Source organism: Furipterus horrens, unplaced genomic scaffold (genome assembly GCF_987537825.1).
Source record: "Furipterus horrens unplaced genomic scaffold, mFurHor1.1.pri manual_scaffold_5, whole genome shotgun sequence".
Taxonomy (NCBI): Eukaryota; Metazoa; Chordata; class Mammalia; order Chiroptera; family Furipteridae; genus Furipterus; species Furipterus horrens.
This window is the reverse complement of record NW_028327175.1, coordinates 43,586,281-43,614,176: the sequence shown is the minus strand read 5'-3', so window position 1 is coordinate 43,614,176 and position 27,896 is coordinate 43,586,281. Positions and strand designations below refer to the sequence as shown.

General features: G+C 35.3%; 2 protein-coding genes and 1 non-coding gene across 4 annotated transcripts in view; 1 reads left to right on the top strand and 2 right to left on the bottom strand.

Annotated features, from left to right (window-relative positions):
• Window positions 1–452: 452 nt before the first annotated feature.
• On the bottom strand, window positions 453–27,640 carry SLC30A5 (solute carrier family 30 member 5). The gene is made up of 16 exons (XM_090276345.1): window positions 27,270–27,640; window positions 22,825–22,947; window positions 19,341–19,407; window positions 17,897–17,982; window positions 14,849–14,936; window positions 11,872–11,959; window positions 10,713–10,789; window positions 10,306–10,476; window positions 9,504–9,792; window positions 9,146–9,354; window positions 8,278–8,435; window positions 7,372–7,501; window positions 4,412–4,613; window positions 3,566–3,792; window positions 1,924–2,052; window positions 453–1,301 (listed from the first exon to the last, which is right to left on the bottom strand). The coding sequence occupies exons 1-16, from the start codon at window positions 27,362–27,364 to the stop codon at window positions 1,131–1,133; spliced, it is 2,310 nt and encodes a 769-aa protein (XP_090132471.1). The 5' UTR covers window positions 27,365–27,640; the 3' UTR covers window positions 453–1,130.
• On the bottom strand, window positions 22,659–22,761 carry LOC150008472 (U6 spliceosomal RNA). The gene has a single exon (XR_016511434.1). It is a non-coding gene; the product is annotated as a U6 spliceosomal RNA (small nuclear RNA).
• The window catches only part of LOC150008467 (uncharacterized), an 88,323-nt gene continuing 87,735 nt past the window's right edge, over window positions 27,309–27,896 (top strand). For both annotated transcript variants that reach the window (XR_016511116.1, XM_090276347.1), the window contains exon 1: window positions 27,309–27,803. The gene's annotated coding sequence lies outside the window, so the exon portion shown is untranslated. The remainder of the gene's footprint in view (window positions 27,804–27,896) is intronic.

Below are 27,896 nucleotides of genomic sequence, written 5' to 3'. Positions count from 1 at the left end.
CATATATTATTACATATCATAGTCTTTTCAGACTGTATATTCAGCTTAAATTAGAAATTAAAAATATAAATTAGATATTAACTATAGAAAATAGAGTATCTTGATTTTATGGCATCCAAATGTTGATGAACAAGATTTACTTCTTAAAATTTAAAATAAACTACCTATACTTTGATATTTCTTATATATCTACATGTACCAGAAATTTAAAAAAATATTAATTTGTAGGCAGAAAATTGAACTGAGTTGACAGTTATTTATGATTCTCTCAATTGACTATTCCAAAACATAGGGAGCTAAATGAAAGATGAAAGGCCTAGCATTGCTTGGATAACTTGATAAACAACTAGGAATGCCAGATGCTACTTTAGAGGCAGAAGACAAGTGAATGAATAACATGGACACAACTTAGTATTAAGTTTTTTACCCTAATAATTATTCATTTACAACTATTACCAAAAGTAAAAAAATTTATTTTACAGAGTGGTTGGTTTTTGTAATACATCAAAAACTGTAATGTTATGCTTTCCTATTCTCACTGATTGTCTCATATCAGTGGTTGAAGTGTTCCCAAATAATTTACTTTACATTTAAAGTGGCAATACAGATTTTACTTAATGAATTTAAGTTATAATTAGAAACTAGTTTTATATACAGAAAATCCATAAATATAGAACTTTTATTCCTATTTCATCTAGGGCAATGCAAAAGAACTGACTAAAAATTTTTCATCTCGGTCTTTGTAATAAACATGTAAATACATTATTTACAGTGGAGATGCTTTCTGACAGAAAAGTAAACACCGAAGTAATTTTGGTCTTCACTTGATTCCACCATTATATGTTCATTTTCAAAGGTGATGTGATACATCATGTTCAAATTTTAAGATTCTTGTTATACACATAATTCAAATGATGATTTTCCTTGAACAATGAATGCTTCATTCTGTATTTAAATTTCCTTTAAGAAAGATTCTTTGATCCAACAGTAGGGAACTTGAAACTTTTTTTTCAATTATGGCAAAACGTTTTTATACAATTATGTGCAACTTTCTTCCTTCTGGCAATACTATAAATACTTAGTTATTTAATCTTCTTTGTTCATACTCTAGGGGTACTTCCCAGGTTATCTCACATGATGTAAGTACCATCTTTGTAGTATTTCATGGACTCCATTTGTTTTGTCATAGCCAGGACATCATGAAATCCAGTACTTAGGCCAGACATATGTTGAAAGTACGCTTCTTTTTCCACTTGAATTGTTAAATTGTTTATTCCAGCATCTTTAAGTATTCCTGTAACCTGTTATAAAAATCCATACGTTTTAAAGCATTTAGATTAATGCATTTAATGCACATGTCTTGAATAATTGATATCCCATTTTTATAGCTATAGATTGTCAAAGATAAATCCTCAAAATAATGTTTATTATTTATTTGGCCAAATGTTAGATAGGATTTTAGACAACCAGTAAGTTCTGATCTCACATTCAAAGTAATAAAGGAACATACTATTGTTTCCAGTTCAGTATGTCTAGAATAGGGATACAGAAACTGTTGTGATCCCTATTTCCAACCATAGCATATGCATATACCCTACCAATGTTGTTGTTATTATTATTATTATTAATTTAGGGCACATTTATAATAACTTATTTCTTGATAATCTATTGGGAATCAAGTGGATCATAAATAAATTTTATTTTACATTAACTTAAGCTGACCTCTAAATACTAAAATCTGACTTTTAACCAGTTTTGGATATTAAAAAAACCTAGATGGAAAAAAATGTTATGTTATCCTTAGCCGAAAGACTGGTATTCTCCAACAGTTAGATTACTATTCGATTGTATAAATCATAGTGTATGCAATTTTATGCATGAATTACTTCAACTGAAATTACTATAAAAACAAAAGATTATTACCTGCTGTACTATTCTTTGTTCCAGCACATCAGCTGTCACCTGTATATGAATTGTTCCTGCCACAATACTGGCAGAATGACGCCAAAAATGAGGGTCTCGGTATGATATTAATCCTTCAATTTTCTGTATCTGTCGAATAAAAGGAGAGGTGATATAAATAACTGAAAGGTTATAACTTACTTAAAACAGAGCAATATTTTTGGTCCTGGAACCACTACTAACCTATTAAAGGAGAGCCTAGAAGTGAGAAAGAAATAGGAGAGTCAACTAGCTTAAGGTAAGGTTGCCAATAATATTTTGATTTATGAGTGATGTCCAGGAAGGTAGCTCTGAATAGGAAGAGAATGGGCCACAGGTGTCTTTATAACCAACAGTTGCACATCAGTTTTCACCTATGTAAGATGTACTCTGTCTATTCTAAACAGTGAATATGTTCAATAAACTACATGGTTTTCTTTAAACTGATTCACACATTTGCATATTGTTTGTTATTACACATTCAAAAGGTATCTTCCATGATCAACAATTGAGGGCTGGTTAAATTAAGAGACCGCTCACTGTCATTAAAAATGTATTAGAATATTTATCAACATGACATAATTATATGGGGAAAATTTAAAAAGCAGTACAAAGGTTTTTTTTTTTTCCCACTTTTATTTTAAAAATACTTTTATATAGAAAAACTATTAAAAGTGTTTCTTTCTGGGTGGTGGAATCATACGTGATTTTCCCCATTTTTGTACTTTTCTGTATTTTAATATTTTCTGTAACAGACATTATTTTAAAATGAAAAACCTTTTTTAAAGTAGGATACATATTCACTAATTATAAGAAGATGAGAAAAGCATACTAATTTTATTTATGAAAATAATGGGTTAAGGTGCTACACCTTAAATATTCAAGATGCTAATTTTTCATCAGCAGATTTTAATATGATATGGCAAACCATAAGCTGAAAAACATTCTATTTTTCTAAGTCATAGAAAAACTATGAACTGTCTGTTTAACCACCTGGGCCACACACCAGTCAGGGCTGGAAATACATCTTTATACCTGGGATAGATGTATTATAGCTTTTCTTTTCCACCAGGTAGAAATGTTAATTAGGTCAACCCTTTTTTCCCCACTGATCTGAAATGTCATCTTTGGTATATACTGTCTTCGTAAGTTCCTGTGTCTGTTTCTGATTTTTAAAATCAGAATCAGTTTGTGTGTTTATTCTTGTGCAAGAACAAAACCATTAGTTCTGTTAATTTTGTAACTTTATAATCACAGGATAGGATCCTTTTAATTAATTAGTTAACTCTATGAATTTATGCATTTTTTGCTTATTCTCAAGCATTAACTCTTTCAAATAAGCTTCCAAGTAATACTGGGTTATCTATCCTCCCTCCCCCACAAAAAACAAAAAATTCAAATGAGAGGCAACTACACTGGGATTTAAATGAAAGAAAATTAGTGTTTTACAATACAGTTTCCCATCCAAGGAAATATCTTTTTCTATTTATTCAGTCCCTATTTCATGTCCTTGAAATAAACTGCATTTTTTTTCATTCATATCTTGCACATTTCTTGTTAGGTCAACTTAATTTCAAATGCTGTTTTAAAAGGCAAGAAATAGTGAAGAAATTACACACAGTACCTTTTCTAAGGCAAGATGTAATTCTTTTTCATATTCTGGTGGCAGTCTCAGAAGTAGAACCTGATAGGCATCTTTAATCAATGGAACAACACTGAGAAATATTAATATAGCAATAAAAAGAGAACAGAGGGGATCAGCAATGAACCATCCAAACTGCTCTATGAGAATTGTGGATACGATCACACCAATACTGCCAAGCGTGTCTGCCAAAACATGTAGAAATACACCTAGAAGTAAAACATATAAAATTATATCTAATTTAGTTCTTTTAGCCATTCTATAAATATTACGGGGTACCTACTAGGCACCTGTCACTCTGTTAGGGGTTGGTACTTCAAAATGACTAAAACATTGTTACTACTCTTTAGTAATTCACAGCCTAGTGGTAAAAAGGTAAGGATGTGGGCTACTATACAACAATTTTATGATGGTGTAGGCTTCCTAGAAACTATACATGAGCCAAGTCTTAACATTACCCAAATATTTATATTAAACACTGAGAATAAATAATTTAATAGAGTAAATGATAAATACTTCCCCCCATTTTTTTTAAGTATAACAAAAATCTCCTGGTTCTTTTGTAATGAAAGTTCATAATGGGATATTCAGTGTTTCCCTTGCAAATTATATTTACCCAACTGTCATGATGAAAAGGACTCTATAATTACAATTTACATTTATGAATAAACATGAGCATTTTCAACAGCAGATGATTTTACACCTTTTTTTAGCCATAGATTGTTTTTGCAAAATAAAATTGTACCAGAAGCCCAATATTTAATACAAATAAACAGTGTCAATTTACAACATGCTTGAAAGGTATGCCAATATGTGGCAAGGACTCACCCCTCATGTTAGCATTCATGCCTCCGCCTGCAAATCCGTGGCTGTGACCGTGCCCATGGTCACTGTGTCCATGCATATGGTGTGAATGGCTGTGATCAGATGAGTGACAGCTTCCCTGAGAAGCTCCATGGGTATGGTTATGGGCATGGCTAAAGGCACAGATACCAATAAGGTTTACTATCAGTCCTCCGACTGAGACTGGCTAGCAAGAGGGAAAAAAGAAAACCTTTAAATTTGTAATTTAAAAAATAAATTTGTTGTGTAAAAGTTAGTATACAGCTATATATGTTTTTCTGTTTACAGTTTTGAACATATTCATAGTAAAAACCTCATTAAGTTCATTAAGTAAATCCAAACTTTAAAAAAGTAAATTTTAGAATATTTTTTAAAATATCAATGTATTAACAAGTAGAAGGATATGGAATTGTTTTAATTCAGTGATTAAGAATATGTACTTGGTTCATGAGTTATGAATACATAAATGATGCTAAAGTTTTATTAAAAAAAAAATGTTTGAAAATACTGCTTACTAGAGCAAGTGTAGACTATACCAGGAATCTTGTTTATATTACTAGGTACATTTCAATAGTTCGTAAGGTCATGATTATAATTTACTAACTAGTGGATTCCAGTGTCTTATAGTAAAATTTCCCAAAGTAAAAAAAGGTACTGTACAACAAAAAAGCAAACATATAATAGTAATCTTTCATTTTACTTAAAAAAAAAAACACAGTGAATGGAATTATCTTGATTTGATGGTGCCACAATAACACTCCAAAGGAGAAATTAAATTACTTACTCTTGATTATCCTCTTACAAAATGATTTTGAATAATAGCTTACGGTGTTATTTAATTCACAAATGTCTACAGTTTCTCCTTTAGAGAAATTGTTTGTTTTATAAAAAGAACACATAGCCCTGATTAATGTGGCTCAGTGGGCTGGGTGTTGTTCCGCAAACCGAAAGGTTGCCAGTGTAGTTCCTGATCAGAGCACATACCTGGACTGCAGGCCAGGTCCCTGGTTCGGCCTGGGAGAGGCAACCAATCAATGTTTCTCTCTCACATTGATGTTTCTCTCCCTCTCTTTCTCCCTCCCTTCACCCGCCCTCCCACTCTCTCTAAAAACAAAAACATAAAAATAAGGGGAGAGATAATTTTAATTAATTTTCAAAGGTACTAAGAGAAGAAATTTACTTTAGTAAACAGGTATGAAGCTTATTTACATCTTCCTGTGACTCAGACCGTTTGTCTATCAAATTAAAAAATTTCAGTTAGTTTTATGAGCTTTAAGAGGGTTAATGAATTTTAAATGAAACTATATACTGCTTACAGAGATCCTATATTTACTGAGAAATACACCATCTTTATATAATTTATCTTAAAAAATAAAATAATGTAGAAAATGAAAGCTCCCTATAATTAATTGTACTACCAAAACTTAGTCACTATGAGAATGGTGTATTTTCTATGCACATACTAATTATATACATATACACCTTTTTAAACCAAAGACAGGATTATAGTTTAATACTGTTTTGCAATTTTTTTCACTTAGTACCTTTTGTAAATATTTTTCACACCAGTATATATAGGTATACCTCATTCTTTTTAATAGCTGCATAGTATTCTATGAGTGAAAAAAATTTTTAACTAGTCCTTTCATTGGTGGCCACTGTTCCCCCCCCACCATTATAAATAAAGGTATAATGAATCATGCACCTCTCTACACTTGTATGAATATTTCTGTATTGAATATTAAAGGTCAAAGATATGAGCATTTAAAATTCAAAATATATTTCCAAACTGCAATCCAAAAACATTTTACTAATATATACTTCTACCAAGAAGACTCATAATTGCTGTGAGTCACTCATCAATTAATTGCTGAGTTCCTACAAGCCAGGTGCCAGAATTTCAGAGTTAATGATACACAATTCAGGTCCTAAAGACACTTCATTTACATCATTTTTAAAAAAAACTCATTTTTGTATTTCCATATTTAATTTGGTACTTGGTATATCACATCTTAATTGTGGAAGAATGACAAATTAAACAAGTTGTAACCCAATGTTGCTAAAAGAAGAATGCCCAAGATACAATGGGAATGCTGAGACAGGGAAATCTAACAAACTTTGAGGAGGAAAGAGAGAGATTAAAGGAAAGTATGCCACCAGAGGAGACATAAAAGCAAAGTCTGAGGAAGGCTGAATGTCAGAAGGGAAGGGCAGGCCAACTACAAGAAACAGTAAATGTAAAGGTAGGTGTGTAGGTATCGGCAGAACATTAATAGTTGTTGTAGCAGTACTATAATCTATGGAGTAAAGCCTTAAAAATAATAGTTTCTGATTCTATCTCTAACAAATTTCTTCATGTATTTAAGAACACACCTTCAAACAAAAACATTTAATAAGTCAGAAAGAAATCTGTGTGTTTTAGAATGTCATCTAATATTTAGAATACTAAAATATTAGAGAAAAGGATAAATTCTAGGAGCCGGAAAAAAAAAAGAAATTACATTAAAAAAATTACACCTGATTACCAGAGAAGCCTCTGAACACCGGAGGGTGGAAGGAGGAGAAGGGTGGAGTGGGGGGTGGGGAGGGCTGCATTCAAAAGGGGCGAGGCCCAGAAGAGTATCTCAGCAGTCCAGGGGGCAGGGCCAAAAGATAGGGGTCTTCCCTAGGGCAGTGGAGGGAAGGGCCTTAGGGTGTTTACCAGGGAAGTGTATTTCCTAAAGATGGGACAGGCTCCCAGAGCCCCATCACAGCCTGAGGGGGGTGTGTGTGTGTGTGGATATTTCTAGGAGTCAGCAATGTAAATAACAAGATAGGAAGTTATGTTGATTTAAATAAAAAATGAAATAAAACCATCATAGATCAATAACTACAAACAGTTATACTTTAGCATGAAAAAAACTATAAGTATGAGAAGAAATTCAAATAGAAAAATAAAGACTTACTGTTAACATGTGTGTGTCTAATTCGGGAGGATCAATTAATCTAGCCACTGACTCCATAAACACAAAAAAGGCTATAACCATCAGAAAAAGTCCATTAATAAATCCAGAGAGGATTTCTATCCGGCCATACCTAAAAATGTAGAATTATTTTTAGAAAAGAAAAATGATAAATATTTTAATACTATAACATTATTACATTACAAATGAAGAAAAAAGTTCAAATTTTCAACTACATAAATAGTAAGTTTAGAAAATGGCCAAGATTTTTAACATCATATTAACATGTTCCAAAGAACTTACTGGACATATATCTGTTTGTTGAAATTTTATCTATTTATAAATATATAAGTGCTCCCTCTTTCACACAAAGCCTTTCCTAATTTCTTAGCAAGAAGTTATTTCTCCTTTAAGCCCTTAATGTGTTCTGTATCTCTGTAACAGCAAATAGATTCTGCTTTATACCAAAATCATTTGTATTTTTGGCTCAGTGATCTATCAAAATATAAACAGTTGAAAATAAGAGCTGAATTTATTAATCTATTTAAAGTAGGTCTTATCAAGACCTACTTGTATGAATAGGGGGTTCTAATATTTGTTAAACTCTTTCTAACAGCAAAGATGTGAATGATCACATACATTCCATTGCAAGAAACAGGTTGAGCAAACAGTCCAATATTTAACTGATTTTTGCTCTCTGTAAGAGGGATTTTTCAGGGAGTATAATCTTGAGCTTACTGTCAATCAGTATTTATTCAATGTTTAGTTCATTTCTTATCTAGTTCAAATGAAAGAAAAATAAAACTGAAAAATTATTTGTATTAAGAATAACATTTTATTCTCTAAGATGGAATTTGCACTTAAGACTTTTTCACTGTACTACCTCACCTTGACAGTCAGTGTACCTACCCATAGGAGAAAATCCGAGTTGCTTTCCATCTACTCATTAGGGCAGCAAAGAGTCCCATGACCAAAGCAGAGCAGTCAAAGAGCATGTGAAATCCATCTGAGATCAGACCGAGACTATTGGTCAACACGCCATAGAATAATTCCACAAAGGTAAAAAGCTAAAATACGGTAAAAAGAAAAAAAATAAGGGAGTGTGTTGGGAAATACTGTTCTAAGAGACTTACCAGACTTTAGTCATGAGGATTTTAACCCAATTAACTCAAATTAAAACCATAATTATACCCAATCCTTACTTGAAGATGTAATTGCCTCTTTAGTTATTTAACTGGCACTTCTACTAAAACTGCATTTCATATATATTTTAAGAAACTAGGATATTCAGATACATCCATCTTGTAAATTATTTAAAAGGAGATAGTTAAAATCTTTAGAAGCTACCATATTGTTGATTTGAAACACCACACTAAACCAATGCTTCTAAAATGCCTCAAAAATTGTTTGCTCAAGCCCTTGCTGGGTAGCTCAGTTGGTTAGAGTGTTGTCCAAATATGCCAAGGTTGCTGGTTCATTTTCAGGTCAGGGCACATACAATTATCAACCAGTGAATGCATGAATAAGTGGGACAACAAATCAATGTCTGTCTGTCTCTCCCTTCCTCTCTCTCTCTCTCTCAAATCAATAAAAATTAAATAAATTGTTTGCTTAAGTAGTCTGACATATGATCCTGTAATCTACCTACTACTTAAGAGAAATGTAATTTTACCCCATCTGTAATTTCCAGAAATTTGAGAATTACTAAAATTATACGAGAATTGTCAGAATTAAAAGATTAAGCTTTTAACATGCCTTTAATATTTAAAAATCTTACCAGATTCAAACACAAGAAGTAAAAGATCTGCCTAGAGTCATTCTCCTCAAGAATTTGTTTTAGTGATTCCTTAATAAACCTAGGGATCGACTGGGAGCTATGCTGAAAAGCATCACCCATGAAGTTATAAAGAGGTGTTCCTTCAGGAGAATATCCAATTAGAGTACCTTTCTGTCCTCTCTTAGAAGGAGACGATAAGATGTTAGCAGCTAAAAAGAGAGAAAAAAAAAATATTACAAAAGTTTAAAAGTTTAAGTTACCAAATTAAATGCAAGCACTAAACAAATTCCCAAATTAAGTAAATGATGTAAACATCAGAATCCATAAGAAGAAATTTGCTAAGGAGAAAAACGCTTACACAAAATGAAGAATATAGCGCTCACTACCACTCCTCCAGAGAGGACGTGTTCAGTGCTCTCCTGGTGTGCTGCTCTGTTCATAGCACGCAGCTGGTCTGTTATTGGATGTGTCCAAAAATTTCCAAAAAGTAGAGCACTAATAAATATGGGGAAGGATCCGTAGCGGGCACATTTGGAAACTTCCATTTTGACTGAGCAAATGGAATCGACATAGAAATCCAGGATCATGACAAAAAGGATAACCGTAGTGAAAGGCATAATAAGAGAAAGCCAAGACTCAACTTTGCTCTAAAAATTAAAAAAAAAAAAAAAAAAAGTCAGTATCATACAGGTATAAAGTTCATATCTTTTAAGATGTTTACATTAATCCCTTTATGTGTAAACAAATATTCTCATGATTCAATATGATTTGTAAAATGCCAAAATAAAAGAGTTCTAAGATATTGGCATATTTTCCCAATATTCCTCAAAGTATTAAAAACAAAAGCATTATGGTTTAATAATTTTATAAATACTAGGTGATCCATAATCCTGTGCCTAACACATGGTGGGTAATAAATTGTTTCAAGTGATTCCTTTGATTCACAGGCATGGGAGTGATATATAAATGTAATGGTACCTGATTTGATTTTTTAATAAACAATACCACTAACTTTAAAAAAATTTCAAAGACTACAAAGAAAAAAAGCAAAGATAATTTAAAGCCTCTTGCAACCTCAAACTGAAATAAAATACAGTGTACCAAACTAAAATTTATAATAGCAATTCATTGTATTTATTACCAATAAATCCTGATCTTACCTCAGTTGTCACAGAAAGAACAATGACCCATGGGCACAAGAGAAGCACAGAAACAAGATGGGATAAAGCTTGAAGACGTTTGGCTCCACCAACATCTACAGAGAGCTTTCTGGAAGCTGTATGAAAACCCACTTTACAACACAAAGCCAGTACTAGCAACAATACTCCACCCTATGAGTAAAATTAGATAAGCCTCATTAGAAATATACACAATCCAATATTCAATCCTTAAATACATAATATTTGAAGAAATGAACTAGTATGTTTTTCAGTACTATAATTCTTGAACTTCTTAAATGGCAGGTAATATTGTAAATTACTGGTAACTTATTTTAAATACAGTTTTAAAGTTATAGTTGCTGCAACTTTTCAGAATCGTTTGATTACATTAGCAACAAAGAACATACCTTGTGATCTGCCACACCTAAGAAGGCAATGGCTGTGTAAAGCATGTGAGTTAGAGCACTGTCATGGTGTCCTTCAGCTAGGTGAGTTGGGAGTCAAGGGAAAAATAGCAAATATTAACTCACTGAACCCCGAAGTCCTCCTGGAATTTTTGGTACATTATTTTAGGTTGACTACAGATTAGTCTGGGGGTCCCAAACTGACTACCCTCAATAAAGTTTCCCTTAAAAACAAAACAAATTAATTAAAAATTTAACTTTGTGATATGATTAATAAATTGGATGGTCTGTATTCCTTCTATTGTCCCCAAAACAATTATAATAGTGCTTAAGATTTAGTTGTTAAATTTTGGTACTTAACTTCTAAAAGACATACAAATATACATACAGAACAAAGGGACAAGAGCAAGGACCCCCCTTCGAATGGAATTAAGGCTGTTCTTTTAGAATGACATTTAAAATCAGTTCTAAATCTGTTTCTAAGTCATTGACCGCATAACTCTTCAGCAGTGCAAGCAAAAAACAAATGTGTGTGTGTGTGTGTGTGTGTGTGTGTTTGGCAGGGGGAGGTGGGGGGAGAATAGCTGTATCACAAGCAACCTGGAGTTTCTCAAAGTCACAGTGCCCTCTTTCACTGTAACAAAGTAAATTGATATGAGATAACTAGAAAGTTTTGGGGCAGTGAGTAGAATAAAAAATGGTGTTCTGAGTTCTGCTAAATGGAATGGGCAAAGAAAGGCGTATGGATAAGAACAAGTTACATCTGTAGAGAAAAATAGACACATTTGACTTGGAAGCTGGGTTTACATAAGAGAAGAGTGAGGGCTGAGTTGGAAATAATTTAGAGCAAGAGAGTGAATAACAAATTACGGAATTCGAACTATTTTTTCTGGCAAAAAGACGCCAAGTGTTTTTCATTTCACCTCAAAAAAGTTTATATTTAAAAACTGCCACTAACTTCTAAAACAATAATTTAAATTACAAGGGAACAAATAGATTGATTTTGCTGAGTAGTAAATCTTTTTTTTTTGCATGAAGATAACCTAAAATACTTTTATTACCCCTAAATTTCTCACAGATTCAGTCACTCCATTTCACATTCTATCAGTCTTCTTCTTTTTTCTGCAAGACTGAATTATTCTGATCTACCGCAAAAGGATACGATGTTCAGCCATTTTAGCCATGAGATCATCATTGTCGAAAAGCAGTAGGCAGATCACAGCAATAATGAAAAAAGCAGCCCCCCTTGTCTGAAAATGAAGAGAATAATCTAAGAATAGATTTTTCAAGAACTGATGTTTAAGACCATGATTATACAAATGTTAAAGAAAAAAAAATTGCAAATAAACATTTAAAGTAAAATAACATCTGACATAAGAGCTCTTATACTATACAATATAAATTTACAGTATTAACAATAAGATAAAAGTGAAGACTGCTAACAAATACTGCAGGATATTTTAAGGGTATTTAGGACACATAAAAAAGACAACTTCAATTGTCTATTTACTAATACGGTTAGCCATGTTACGACCATGCACAAACTGTTACTGTTTACAGAATTAATCTCTGTCAATGTTACTTTGCTTCTGACTGAAAAGCCCAAGTAGGTAAAGAGTAATTAGTAAGAATTTATTTTCTTCTGCAGCATGTAAGTGATAGAAAGGACACTTAATTTACAATAATATCAATATTCTAGATATCATCCTTCTAGAGAAAAGAACTAAGAAGGCATGTTAAGAAAATGAGCAAAGTTATTTCCAATATCTAGTAAAGGTGTAAGGCACTTAAAAGCTGATAAACTTTTTAGGTTCTCATTCCAGGGAAAGGACTTTTGACAAAAGAAAATTATAGAAAGGACATACTGGCTTAAGTTTATATGCAGGTACCTCAGAATTTGGAGTACAAAAGCAATGTAAATATCATTATTATACATTCTGTATTTATAAATTTTCAGGTATAATACTAGATACTTCCATTAAATAGAAATTTAAAATGAAAAGTGAGGATCTTATTCTACTCATCATGTGATTATCAATTATTTTGGTAGATATTTTGACAAAAGTCAGTATACATAAACCACACAATTTAAAATTTTGTAATTTACATTGAATCAGGATATGGCAACATCAACATCACTCAAATGTGGAGAATGTAATCTAATCTTTTATGAACAAAGAGGGGAAGTGAGAATTTTGTAGTTCTTTAATCATATCCAAGGGTAAAAAGAAACCAGAGTCCTGGATAAATGCTGAGATTCATTACTTACACTAATGAGAGGATATGCAAGATCTATATTCTAATTTTTGATTGATAAAGCAAAATTTTATTGTTTGTTATTGTTTTGTTCTCATCTGAGGACACATTCCCATTGATTTTTAAAAAAATATTTATTTATTTTTAGAGAGAGGGGGAGAGAGAAAGAGAGGGACAGAAACATCAATATGTGGTTGCTTCTCACAAGCCCCCAACTGGGGACCTGTCTAGCAGTCCAGTTGGCAACCTTTTGGTTTGCAGGCCAGCACTCAATTCACTGAGTCACACTAGCCAGGGCTTCCACTGATTTCTTGAGAGAGATAGAGAGTAACACCAATTGGTTGCCTCCTGTATGCACCCCAACAGGGGAGCAAATCAAACCAACAACCTCTTGGTGCATGGAAGGACCTCCAACCAACAGAGCCATGCAGCCAGGGCAACAAAATGTTTTTTTTAAAAAATGTTTTCAGTCCTCTGTATTTCTTTTGTGAATTGTTTCTCCGTTTACTTATTTCTGTTGAGGATCTTAAGCGTTTTTCTTAACTGATTTATATTTTAATGAAATGTAAAGCTTTTATTTGTGGCAATTTGATGCTGTTTGTTGGTTGCATGGTGATTTCTGTTTCACAGAAGCTTGTAATCATTATGAAGTCAAATGTATTGATTTTCCCTTTGTGATTTTTAAAAGCTATTTATTTTCAATTACAGTTGGCATAAAGTATTGTAGTTTCAGGTGTACAACATGGTGATTAGACATTTAAATACCTTACCAAGTAACTAATTTTTTCCCACTGCTTTTATGCTTAGAAAGTTCTCTGCCCATAGATTAATGATCCATTTACATATGTTTTGTAGTTTTAATTAATTTTTATTTTTTGATTTAATCTTTATTATATTTTTTCTACATCTATATTTTATTCTATGTTTCTACAAAAATGTTCCACCAAACTCTTCAATCCACTTGACATTTATTTTGGAGTACTCTGAGTTAGGGGAAAAGCTTAAAACAGTGGTGTCTGCTTTGCTACTAATGATCCGATGTGAAACCTATAGTCTCTCCCTCTGTTCTACTTGGCATGTTACTTTGTTCACTTTTATTCATCTGTCTCTATTACTTAGTTCGAAAGTCTAAAAGATTATTATATTTTATTTTTCTTCATTTTTCCTTTCCCCTATACCTAGAACAATGAACTATACACAGGAAACATTTAATTTTGTAAATAAAAATAGTAGTTAAGAATTTGGAATTACAGATTGATCACTCATTTACCAAAATAGGGATAACAGTTATTTAAGATGAATAGAGATACCTAGTTGGCAAAATGTTGCAGAGATATCCATCAAAAAAATGTTATTAGATTTTAAATATAACAAGTACTTAGGTAGTTTCCAAAAACGATGTAAGGGAATTAAATGAGGTGGGGAAGGGTTCAGGTACAGCATGAAGGAGATGTTTGTGGTGATCAATCAGTTTTGTATCTTGATTGCAGTGGTGTTTACACGAATCTACAACACATACAAAAACACACATGCACACACACACTGGTGTATTTAAAATTGGTGAAATCTGAGTAAGGTCTATGGATTGTACCAATGTCAGTTTCCTGGTTTTGACAGTACAAATGAGTTGGGTAGTTCCTACTGAAATTGAGTGAAGAGCACAAAGACCACTATGCTATTTACGCAACTTCCTAGGAATATATAATAATGTCATAAAGTAAAAAACAAAAAGGCTGCAAGAAAAATGTAAAAATTAGTAGAAAAAGCCCCTGCATTCTTTCAAATGGTAAAAGATACTATACTATTTTATTGCTTTGGATAACATTTCACATGGATATTTTTCAATTTTCAATTTTCAAGGAGCTAATAATGGAAAATTCTACCTTTGCTGGTCCTCCCCCAGAACTAGTGAACAAAACACTGAGCAGCGAGATGACAACAACATCACTGTGTTCAAATAGCAGCAAAGTCCTACAAAATAAAACATTATCATTCATGAAATAATCTGATCTTTATCAAAAAGCATTAATTCAACTAGCGTAAAAGAAAAGAAATATTTCCCCTTGATTTCATGAGAAAAATAAATAGGTTAACTGCTCTGGAAAATATTTTGGGATTACTTACCTTAGAAAGGCTGAAGCTACAAATAGCCAACAATACTACTTACAGATTTCTTGTATCTGTGTACTAGGAAATACTTATAAGATACCAGTATTGTTTGCAATAGCCCAAAACTGAAAACAATCTGCCCTCTGATAAGATAGTGGATGATATAAATTAGAATATATCCATTTACTGGATTATTATATAGCAGTCAGAATAAATGAAATTCCATGAATATATTAAGAAACAGGATTGTACACTTTAAAAGTGCTATAGATTATATGTCTCTGTGCCCCCTCTCCCACCCATTGATATAGTGCCCCTGGTCCCTAATGTATCTGGAGGTAGGGCCTTGGGAGGTGCTTAGGTCAGGAAGGTAGAGCCCTCACGAATAGGATCAGTGCTCTTATAAAGAGACCACAGAGAGTGCCCTTGCTCCTTCCGCCATGTGAGGTTACAGTAAAAAGACAGCTGTCTATGAACCAGGAAGCAGTCCCTCACCAGACACTGAATCTGCCTCACCTTGACCTTGAAATTCTCAGCCTCCATAACTGTGAGAAATAAATGTGTTGTTTATAAGACAATCTATGGTATTTTGTTACAGCAGCCTCAATGGACTAAGACAAAAAGTGGATTTTATGATATGTGAATTATATTTCAAAAAATTGCCATAAAAATGAACCATATATATAAACACACAGACACAAACTACATGAATCAAAATGGGCAAATCTCAAGCATAATAGCGAATGTAAAAAGTATGCTGCAAAATAATACATGCAATGGATTTATATAAAGTAAAAAGCTTGCAAAGTTAAACATTAGAAAAAAAGAAAAAAGAAGAAGAAGAAATGTGTATATATATATGGTAAAACTATAAAGAAAACTAAGAGAATAAAAACAAAACTTAAGATGCTGGTTACATCCAATGATAAGGGGAAAGGGGCATACAATCAGGAAGGCTTCAAAGGTACTAACTGGTAAGGTTTTATTTTGGGGCCTGGGTGTTTAATACATGAATATTCATTTTATTATTATTGTTATTTAAGATTTTATTTAGTTACTTTTAGAGAGAGGGGAAGGGAGTGAGAAAGAGAGGGAGAGAAACATGTGAGAGATATATCAATTGGTTACCTCCCACACGCCCCCAGCAGGGGATCCGGCCCGACACCCAAGCACATGCCCTGACTGGGAATTGAACCAGCGACCTTTTGATCTGCAGGCCAGTGTTCAAGCCACTGAGCTATACCAACCAAGGTCATTTTATTATTTAAACATATTTATTTTTATATTCTCTTTTAGAAGTATAAAATTAAAAAGATAAAAAATAAAAAAAAAAAAAAACCATTACCACCAGCCAAAGGAAGCTTACAGGATCTAAATAGTAACAGGTTTTAAGCTGTTCATTAAAATTTTTTCATGTTTTCTTCTTTACCCCAAAATCTGTAATGAGAACATAGCTATGATAATTTTAGTCCTGTTATTACATGGGAGATTACAATTTAAGAAGATAAATATATCAGTAGAATAATACTAAACTATGAAACACCAAAGGAGTCTTTCTAATCAAGAAATTGTGTGACAGTCTTAGTAAAAGAATGAGAGGGGCAGTGTTGGCAGAGGAACTAGTGCTGTGAGGAGTTCCAAGTGCAGAAAGTAAGAATTTAAGAATTTTTCCCCTTCCTTCCCTATCCTAACACATAGGGACAGTGATTTACTAACATACAGACAAAAACATAATGAGTAAGAAATTTAAATTATTAGAGAAGATAAGCAATACCATCAATCATACTCAAGCATATACTGAGAAAGTGCTCCCCAAGCTGAGCAATTTCAGCCAGCTTTCCCACCACTCCAGAATGCGTGTTGTCAGGGACAGGAACATGACATTTGGAATTATGCATATGATGCATCTGATAACGTATAGGGTAAACAAGCCAAAAGGACCCAAACCCAGAAGCTGCTCTATAGGCTGGGAGAGGGGAAAGGACTTTTCACAAAGCATTTCCCACCTATCTCTTTCCACTCTGTCATTCCACCATTCTGAGTGAGATTCTTTAGAACATCCTTCATCTTACTCCTTACCTCTCATCCTCATATTTCCCCCTCATCACTGTCAAAGCACTTTTTCTTATACTTTTACTCAATAGGTAAAATCCTTTAGAGACGGAGAAATATTAAAACAATGCTTACATAGTTGCCCATGTTACAATTCTTATTAACTGGCCCTTAATTAAGCACTTTCCCCCAAACTGGCCTCTTTACATAAAAAGGTTACTCTATAGAGATCTAGGGGAATATGAAATAAGAGTCAATTCATCTATAATCTGAGTATTGACACACTACTCCCGAGACATCTGTTTACAACCATATCTTTTAAGAATTTTCTGTAGGCACTAAAGTACTTTCAGAGTTTGTGTTAAAAAAAGTTTTTAAAGATTTTGCTCTCCTCCTTATTGGTTGATTTTAATTACTACTTCAGACCTTTTAGTTTTTAAAATCAACTGCTAAAAGGAATCACCCATGAATAGTCTTAAAAAATCCACTTATGCCAAATATTTTCTGAAACTATTTGGATTCCAACTAGTAAAATATCTATTACAGATCATGAATAATACGTTAATGGTATTTACCCAAGAACTGTTCACAAACTAAACAGGTACTCAGTATATTGATATATATTTGCTGAGATGTGTCCAATGCTATAGAAGCCACAGAAGCATTTGTACATAATTTGACACAAATATGACATAAAATCTAATGGAACAAAACTAATATTAAAAATGAAGAAATATAAACAAACATCCAAAGCATGCATTTTTATTTACCTTAGTGGTCCACAAAGAGTGAGGCCAAAAAACCACAGGAGTGAAATGATACACCCAGCAACTGCATGTTTAAATATTTTGATCCACTATAAATGAAAACAAAATATTAAAAAATTCAGTAACATGTTTTTCTAAACACCTGAAAATCTTAAATAATACACACAGGAAAATAAAATAATAGTAACAAAATTTTAAAGGGTAAACAATTACACATTTTGAAATTAAACAGAAAATGTTAAGATCCCTTGACTGAATTTGAATTTGCAAGAAAATATTCTGTTTTCCACTTTCTATATGCCTTTATGTTAGATCTTGAAATCTTTTTCTATACAGTACAGTTTTCTGAGTTTTTTCCCCCATTAGTTTCTCACTAGTTTGCTAGGAACACAACATTTTAGTCTTTTAATTCCTAAAAAAATAAAAAAAAAATTTATTGATTTGAGAGAGAGGAATGGGGAGGGGAGGAGGGGAGAGACTGTTTCTTTTATGTGCCCTGACTGGGTACCAAACCTGCAACCCTGGGGCACTGGGATGACACTCTAATAAACTGAACTACCTGGCCAGGGCTGGTCTTTAAATTCTTTTCCATTAGGAGTATTCAGTACTTTAATTATTGAAAGGAGAGGGAAAAAAAGTTGAGATGGGGTTTAAAATATTAATCCTACTTTAAAAAACATCTTTGGTCTCTAAAACAGAGATATTGTACTTAATACAAAATCATGGAACAGGTTTCCAAGTTATGGCATAAAGCAAACATCTTGTAGGGTATAACTGCTATCCAAACAGATGATAATGTGAGGTGATTATGCAGAATGAAGGACATTTCTGGGATGCATCTTGAACCTCAGATGCCTAAAAAGAATAATGATAATGATGATGAGGGTGACAGCTATTATTATATGCATTGCATACTCACTATAAGCCAGGCACTATTTTAAGAACTTAAGCCGTATTAATTTACTTATTCCTAAGAAAAGGAGGAATTATTATCTCCATTTAACAGGTGAGAAAATTATTGCTCAAAAAAGAGATTCAGTTAGTAGGACACACAGAACATGAATTTGTCTCACTCCAGAGGCTTCATTCTTAACCCCTATGTTCTGTCTGCCTCCCAATAACATCTGTACTAGTCTCTGGGTCTTGCACATCTCTATGTCTGATTTGTAAATCTTTCAGAATAAGGAAGGATCCTGTACTAAAGAAAATAATTATATGCATGCTTTAAAAATTTTCTACCCTCTTCTGCATTTTTAAACATTCTATTATCTTAGAACTTTACAGTTCATTCTTAAAGCTCAAATTCTGAATAGACAAGCTAACTCTGGAAATATACTGCTTTGCACTTAAATTATTTGTAAAGTAACCCTGATCAAGGAAAGAGCACTGTCATCCGGCCCACTGAATGGGAAACAGCTAGGAAAAAAGGATTCTGCAAAACACTTACCTGGTGTTTGGTAATACTTTTTCCAGAAGAAAATGGCTTTTGAAACAAAACCATAAGAAATGCAGTCCTGTGAATATTGAAACATTAATATATTATTCAATCTTATACACAAGGTGTAGTTTTAAGTAAAGACACTGATTTAGACAAATATACTAGAACTTGAAAGTTACGTTAACTTCTAAATAAATTATACTGGCAAACATTTTGGGAACTCTTCTTTTGTAATTGCCTTCTAAACTCATCCACAAGCCATGAAAGGAAAGAAGTCTCAATATTTTTTCATACTATGAAATACCAAAGAAAATAAGAAAATAATTCCAATCTTCTCCAATATTTAGTAATAACAAATCTTGAAACAATAGAAATGAAGAAAGTACTAATTATATGTTTTTACTTTCCACACTCTCAAAATAATTATATAAAAATGCATACAAATAGTGCTTAAAATTTCCTAGTCAAGTATCACTTCCCATAATTATTACTAAAACTATACTTCCAGGAACCTTTAACAGATTTTTATTAACACATAGGATGATCACTATCAATCTCAAGGTCCAGAGATCCTCTGTTTGGAAAAAATTTATTATATATGAAGAATAATATAAAATTTTACTATATGATGCTGTACTGTGAAGGGGACATGCAGTGAACACAGCCCAGCATGGTTTAACTTAGAAAATAAGGAATGTCTCTGCTAAGACAAGTCTCGGGTAACATTATATGGCTGCTGGAAGGCTGGACTATACCCCGGAGACCCTTTTAGGGAGTCTGTAAGGTCATAACTATTTTTATTAAAAAAAGCTAAGACATTTTTTCTTGCCTCTTATTCCCACAGGCATGTACAGTGGAGCTCTTCAGAGGCTAGTTGACCTGAGATGCTGTAACAGATTGTTGCTGAAGCAGAACGAGAATCTAGTGGTCTTCAATTAAGCCAGATATTTGCAAAAACCTCTTTAACACAAACTAATGTAAAACCTATGTTTTGGCGAGCTTTTAGAATACAACACCTGGACTTCCGGCCAAGATGGAGGCCTAGACAGACACACTGCATCTAAGAAGGAATACAACTACCTCAAAACTAGAGACAACCAAAAGTTCCAGAAAATCGAGCTGCATGGAAGTCCAGCAAAGATATAAAGAAGAAATACTCATCCAGACAGGTAAGAGGGGCAGAGAGGACGCGGTATAGTGGTGGGAGCAGCAGTATGGTGGTGGTAGCAGCGGCAGCAGTGGCAGGCTGGCGGAAAGTGCAGTCACACATTTTAAAAAGTCAGGAGGGACACCAGGGGAGCGCTCCCAGCACCAGGCCAGACCACATAGCACATGGTTCCAGCACCAGGAAAAATAAAGCCTCATTGCTTCTGACTGTGAAAACCAGTGGGGGTTGGGGTGGAGGAAGAAACTGCCCATCTCTCAGCAGAGTCCGTTTGTTTAAAGGGCCCCCACAGTCCTAGAACATCTGCAAACCCTCCCACTTAGGGAATGACAGCCAGGGCAACAGTTAGAGAGGCACCAGGCCCATATGGAAGTGGTAGAAGTGCCTGGAAAAGGGGTGAGTGCTGAGAAAGTGGCATTGTTCCCTCTCAGACCCCTTTCCCACACACAGGGCCACAATGTGGTGAAACAGATTGCCTGTACTGATGAATACCTAAGGCTCTGCCCCTTACAACATAACAGGTGCGACAGCTCTATCTAAGACAGGGAGGCAAGCAAACACAGAAGCCTGTCAAGATGAGGAGACAGAGAAGTAAGGCCCAAAAGAGGGAACGAATCAAGGTTCCAGTGGTAGAACTAAGTGATAAGGAGATAGCCAACCTAACAGACACAGAGTTCAAAACATTGGTGATAAAGATGCTCACAAACTTGACAGATATATTTAAGTATGGCAAATGCATAAGGGAAGTGAAGGCTATGCTAAATGAAATGAAGCAAAATACACACAAAACCAATGGTAAAGGGAAGGAAACCGGGATTCAAATCAAGGATTTGGAACATAAGGAAGAAATAAACAGTCAACCAGTACAGAATGAGGAAACAAGAATTGAAAAAAATGAGGAGAGGCTTAGGAACCTCTGGGACAACATTAAATGTGCCCACATCCGACTCATAGGGGTGCCAGAAGGAGAAGAGGAAGAGCAAGAAATCAAAAGCTTATGTGAAAAAAATAATGAAGGAAAACTTCCCAAATTTGGCAAAGGAAATAGACATACAATTCCAGGAAATACAGAAAGTCCCAAACAGGTTAGACCCAAAGAGGACCAAACCAAGACACATCACAATTAAAATGCCAAAGGTTCAAGATAAAGAGAGAATCTTAAAAGCAGCAAGAGAAAAGAAGGGGTTACTATAAGACTATCTGCTGATTTCTCAAAAGAAACTGCAGGCAAGAAGGGACTGGCAAGCAGTATTCAATGTGATGAAAAGCAAGGACCTAGAACCAAGATTACTCTATCCAGCAAAGCTATCATTTAGAATGGAAGGGCAGATAAAGTGCTTCCCAGAAAAGGTACAGCTAAAGGAGTTCATCATCACCAAGCCATTATTATATGAAATGTTAAAGGGATTTATTTAAGAAAAAGAAGATTAAAACTATGAACATTAAGATGACAACAAACTCACATTAACGACTGAATCTAAAAAATAAAAACAAACAGAAACTAAGCAAACAACCAGAACAGGAACAGAATCATAGTTATGGGGATCATTTGAAGGGTTATCAGCTAGGAGTGGGTAGGGGAAGAAATGGGGAAATGGTGCAGGGATTAAGAAACATAATCGGTTGGTACAAAATAGACAGGGGGAAGTTAATAATATAGGAAAAAGTGAAGCCAAAGAACATATATGCACGACCCATGGACATGAACTAAGGGTGGGACTGTTAGAGGGAAGGGGCGTACTGGGAAGAGGGGAGCAAAGGAAAAGAATTTGGGATAACTGTAACAACATACAGCATTCCCTCACTTATTGTGGATATTATGTTCTAGACCCCCCCCTGCGAAGTAGGAATCTTACATTTATTCTACACTCTTAAACCTACATAACAACATACGTATACAGTACTGCAAAATTCTGCAATATAGCTAAAAATCTGCGATAAATAATTAAATATAATATTTTAAAAAATCCCACAATACAGTTAGGTTGTGATATAGAGAGGGACTACTGTAATCAGTAAAATATACTTTAAAAAAGTACATCTTTTAAAAAAAAAAAAATCAACGTCTTTGTACTGCTAACTTTGGGTATTATAATCTCAAAATGTTCCATGTAAAATTCCCTAAAGATACTCAATTAAAACAGGATTTCCACTTAAAAAATAAAAAAATGGAACGCTTCACAAATTTGTGTGTCGTCCTTGCGCAGGGGCCATGCTAATCTTCTCTGTATTGTTCCAATTTTAGTATGTATGCTGCCAAAGCAAGAACAAAACAGGATTTTAAAGAAATAAAAAACATTAAGGAGAAAAGGAACCATGCACACTCACCCAAGTTTTAATATAAAAATGAACTGCACAATATGAACTGCTTTTAGGAGATCATATGATTCAAAAAGTCCAACTGCCTTCAAAAATTTAGTGAAACACAGTAACACAATGTATTTTGTTAATCTGAAAAATAAAAGCAGAAACAAGTTTCAGTATCACTGAAATCACAAGAAACACTGCAATCTTTTTTATTACATAAATAGTGGAGTCATTATAAAAACCATAAACACACATAAACCAAACATGAAACAAACCCAAACAAGGGAGGCTGAAGCCCTCAGAATTAGCTAGGGTCAAGCCCACGTCTCTCAAGTACGCCCTTCTCATTATGCCACAGAGATAAAGTTCATCCAAAGGCTTTGAAGGTTCCTGTCCTCTAAACCGTTTCCAATTACACATTCACATTTTCACACATGAACATTAAAATTGTCTTAAACATGAAAGACAAAATGCATATTAAAATCTAAGATTTATTTAGATGTTGGCCCACTGAAGCTAGAGAAAAGTTATATAGATGTAAGACAATTAACTACAGTAATGCTAATTAACTAGTCTGGTCATGGTTGCAATTCATAATTAGCCAACACAAATAATAGTTAGTTAGCAGTCCTTTACTCAGCTTCTAATACAGGGACTGGCATAATAAGTGTTCAGCAAATATTTACCAAGTGAAAGAATGGTAAGTCTACAATTATACTTATGTGATACAGTAATATATGCAGTACAGAAATTTAGTACATAAGAGACAGTCATGCTTCTGGCAATTCAAAGTACCATCAATTCAGCCATAAACTTAAAGAAAAGAATGAAATCAAGTAGAGGAAAGCTCAAAACCTCCTCAAGCTCTTAACTAGGTGTAAAAATAAGGCAGCATGGATACAAGGAACAACAACACTGTCAACAAAGCAGGGAATTAGAAAAGACAGGAAAAATAAAGGTACATTAAAAATCACAGCAGTCTGGGAAATCTCATGGGGCTGTTTAGTCATTCTTCAAATATTCCTTGCATACTTTACTCTCTGCTAGAAGCCATATGTGGCCAATGAGACCCAAGGGAAGCCTGACAGGGTGCTTCAGGTACAGACTTCCCTCTTCCTGATAAAAGGGCAAGATATAGCTAGAACTACTTCTTTCACCCTTTTTTTCCAACCTTCAAGGGAGGGCTTTTGTCTAAAACTTACCTAAAAATGTCATCAAAATGTTAACTATCTAAAAAATGGTATCCATTTTACAAGCCTGAATATGAAAGCCATATTTAGGATGGCAGAGAGCAAAGTTAAAGAATCTGGTCCATGGTTTTTTTGACATAAGGATATGTCCTTATTTGTTTAAAGCTTTCTTAGTTTGGTTACTTAAAACTAGACACATTTCTAGGTGCTATCCAAGATACCAGATACACAAAAGAGACCCTGTCCTCAAAGGGCTGAGGTTTTAGAAAGACAGGCTGGAAAAGTAGTATTTATGTGACCCAGGCAAGTAACAGAGTTAAAGGACTAGCTATGGAAGCAATTAGGTAACTGTTAACTAAGGAAGCAAAGATTGCCTTGGAGTTTGAGATGTGTAAGAGTGTATACAAGGACTAACTAGAATTTCTGAAGCAAGGAAAAGGAAAGGGTATTTTAAAGTACAGAGGGGAGAATATGCAAAACGCTAGCACTAGCAAGGAGCCATTGAAGAAATGGCTATATAAGCCCAATTGACCAGATTATGCTCAAAATGACCAGAAGTCAGTATGAAAATGGTAAATTATATTTAATATACTTGTTTTAAGAAAATGGGAGCAATATATAAAATTACTTCTTAATTTTTGTTTAAAGTATTAGCAACTCTAAAAATTTGGCACTTTAATGACAAGATTTAGTCATATGGACCATTAAATACTCCCTTAAAAAAATTTTATTTATTTATTTTTAGAGAGAGGGGAAAGGAGAAAGAGAGGGAGAGAAACATCACTGTGTGGTTGCCTCTCACTCGCGCCCCCAACTGGGGACCTGATGTGCAACCCAGACATGTGCCCTGACTGGGAATCGAACCAGTGACACTTGGCTCACAGGCCGATGCTCAATCCACTGAGCCACAGCAGCGAGGGCTTAAATACTTCTCGATAATGTTACTAATATGATCTTTCTGACATTAATTTTCTTTATTCCTTATTTAATTTAAAAAAGATTATAAAAGTAATTCCTGAGTAGCTGGTTATAAAAGTTTTAAATAAAAAAATTGCCAACTTCTTCTCATAGGTAACCAAATGGGTATGTACAACCTTCCAAACCTTTTCTGTTTGCATCTCCATGAATGGGCACACATATTTTAGATACATTAACAACTGTACACCTTTTTTTGATATTGCCATGTGACTTTTAACATAATGCATATTGAAGATCTTTTGTTACTATATTAAATTAGAAATTTTATTTTTTAATTTCAAAAGTTGGATACTTTAAAGTCTTCCTACTGGGCTAAAAATGATACACTAGCTAAGGCCAAGTAACCACTTATACACTACTAAATAGATGTTCCTAGTTCATACTGAAGACAGAAACAATGAACAGCTAAATTTACTAAAAGGAATGATAGGGGGGACAAACAGGAGGCTCTTGGATGGGAGCAGTGGCCCTTGAGCCACTTACTGACTCTCTGGGCAACTGAAGGGGAACTAATCCACCTCCTCAACTTAAAAATCATTATTTTCCATTAACTGTATCATCAAAGGTATACCTGACTGGTCTCTGTAAACCTGGAATTACTGAAATTTGGCTTTGGGTTCAAACCCGTTTCTTGGGCTTTGCCCACTTGAAACAGTTTACAGTTCTCCCATTTAAAAAACAAATAAACAAAGAGCCCCCGCCTGTGTGGCTCAGTTGGTTGGGCATCGTCCCACAAACCAAAAGCTCGTTGGTTCAATTCCCAGTTAGGGCACATGTCTGGGTTGCAAGTTCGGTCCCTGGTCGGGCATGATTGATGTCTCTGTCTCTCTCTGTCTCTCTCTCTCTCTCAATACACCCAGACTTCATTTTTTCTGAACTATTTATTTAAGTTACACCCATTATGCTCCCTTACCCGTAAATATCTGTTTTTCCTAAGCATATAGACATTTTATTATAAAATCAACAGTTACCAGCTCCAGGAAATTTAATGTGATACTGTAATCTATTGTCCATAATCCATTTTTTTTTTATCCTCATCTGAGGGCATGCTTACTGATTTTAGAGAGGTTGCCTCTAGTACATACCCTCTTGTGCCCTGACTAGGAATCGAACCCTCAACCTTTTGGTGCATTGGCCAATGTTACAATCAACAGAGCCACCCGGCCAGGGCCATAGTCCAATTTTGTCAATTGACCTAGTACTGTCCTTTATACCATTCCTCCCTCCCCCCACCCAGTACCAAATCAGACCAGAATCGCCTATTGCATATAATTGTCATGTCACAGTAAACACCTGGTATGTTATTTATGAAATGAGTTGCTCCAAGTAGATGCTCAAAGGCAGTTGATTTAAAGTCTGTTCCAGCATTCTGTTCTTTTCTTTTCACAAAAAAGTTGTAATGTTATTTCTACGATTTCAAAGAATTTATCAAAACCTGTACGTCTCAAAGGAAGTATTCAAGAATAAGAAAACCTTAACTTCGTTAAAAGATAAAGGCACTGAATACCAGTTCCATTCAAACCGTTGGGCCATACTTCATGCACCTTTGACACTAACTCAGAACTCAGGACAGGTCAAGGGTACACTCGAAAGTGGTCACTTAACTTAAATCCTGGGGGGCAAATGGGGGCATTGGCGGGAGGGCAAAGATGTATTTTCGCTTTTTACTTGGAATTTCTGTACTGTTTGAATTTTTTTGGAAAACGAGCCATACATTTCTTATTTAACAAAATAAATCAAGAAAGGAAAACTAGACGATGGGCTGAATTCCTGATGTGCAGGGCTAACCTGAACATCGAAGTTCAGCTGTTGGTACTCTAGTTCGTTAGCCTGAAGGTGTGATGGTGACAATTTCCCCTAACTTACAATCAGCAAGGTTAAGTAGTCACTGAACTGCTGCTATTCTAGGGAGACACAGCGAACAGAAATACTCCTCTCGGATCAGAAACACCTCTCACGTGAACTAACTGTCAGTGCAAAGGTTAAACGGTCTGCCCTGGAAACCAGAGGTTCAAGCGGAACCTTCGTGGATTTTAGAGCACTCATTCTGCAGCGGGAGGAGAGGAGCTAATGAAAGCGAGAAGCAGCCTGGAGGCAGAGCGAGAGGACGGAGGGGTCCAGGGCACGCGCTGAACCCAAGAGGGCGTTCTGGGCTGTCAGGGGGCTGAGGGGTTGCCGGTCCCGCGCACACCCGGGCGGAGTCCAGGGCAGTGGCCGTCCAGGTCCGCGAGGGAGCGACCCCGCGAGCGCAGGCACGGGGAGAGAGGCTCCGGAGGCGGAGCCGGATCCATCCCTTACCGAGCGCTGGGCACGTCCACCGGCCCGAGGCCGCCGCCGCCGCCGCCGCCGCCCCCGGGGCCGGATAGCACGTCCCCGCCGTATTTCTCTTCCATCCCGGGGCTCAGGAGCCGCCGGCGCTGCTCCTGCCGCGGGGTCTCATGTCTCGCCGCTGCCGAGGAACAGCGGGCGCAGGCGTGTCACTCTCCCATAGCAGTGGGCTCGTGGGGCTCCCGCACACCGGGTCGCCGTCCCCGGAATCAGCTCACAAGCACAATCACGTCGAAACTAGGCCTCGGGTAGTTCCGGCGGCGCAGGGTTCCCGGGAGACGCACCGGGGCGGACGTTGCCAGGCCACGTCACCGGGCCCAGCAGCCCTCACTCCCGGGGGAGTGCCCAGCGCCGCGCCTGCGTACAACAGAACTCTCGCCTTCCCTGCCAGGCCTTAGGCTCCTCCCACTGCGGGGTGAGGAATCCTAGTACCCTATCCGCCTCTTCCAGGGGCCCGGCTGCGCGCTTACCTGTGCCTGCAGCACCGCCTATGGGCCTTCGGGGGTACAGTGAATTCTTGTGGAGCCGAGGGAATTTTGTCTGTTGCTAAAAAGAGAGGAACGTGGTTTTCTTTGTCTTGGTTTGAATCCCAACCCT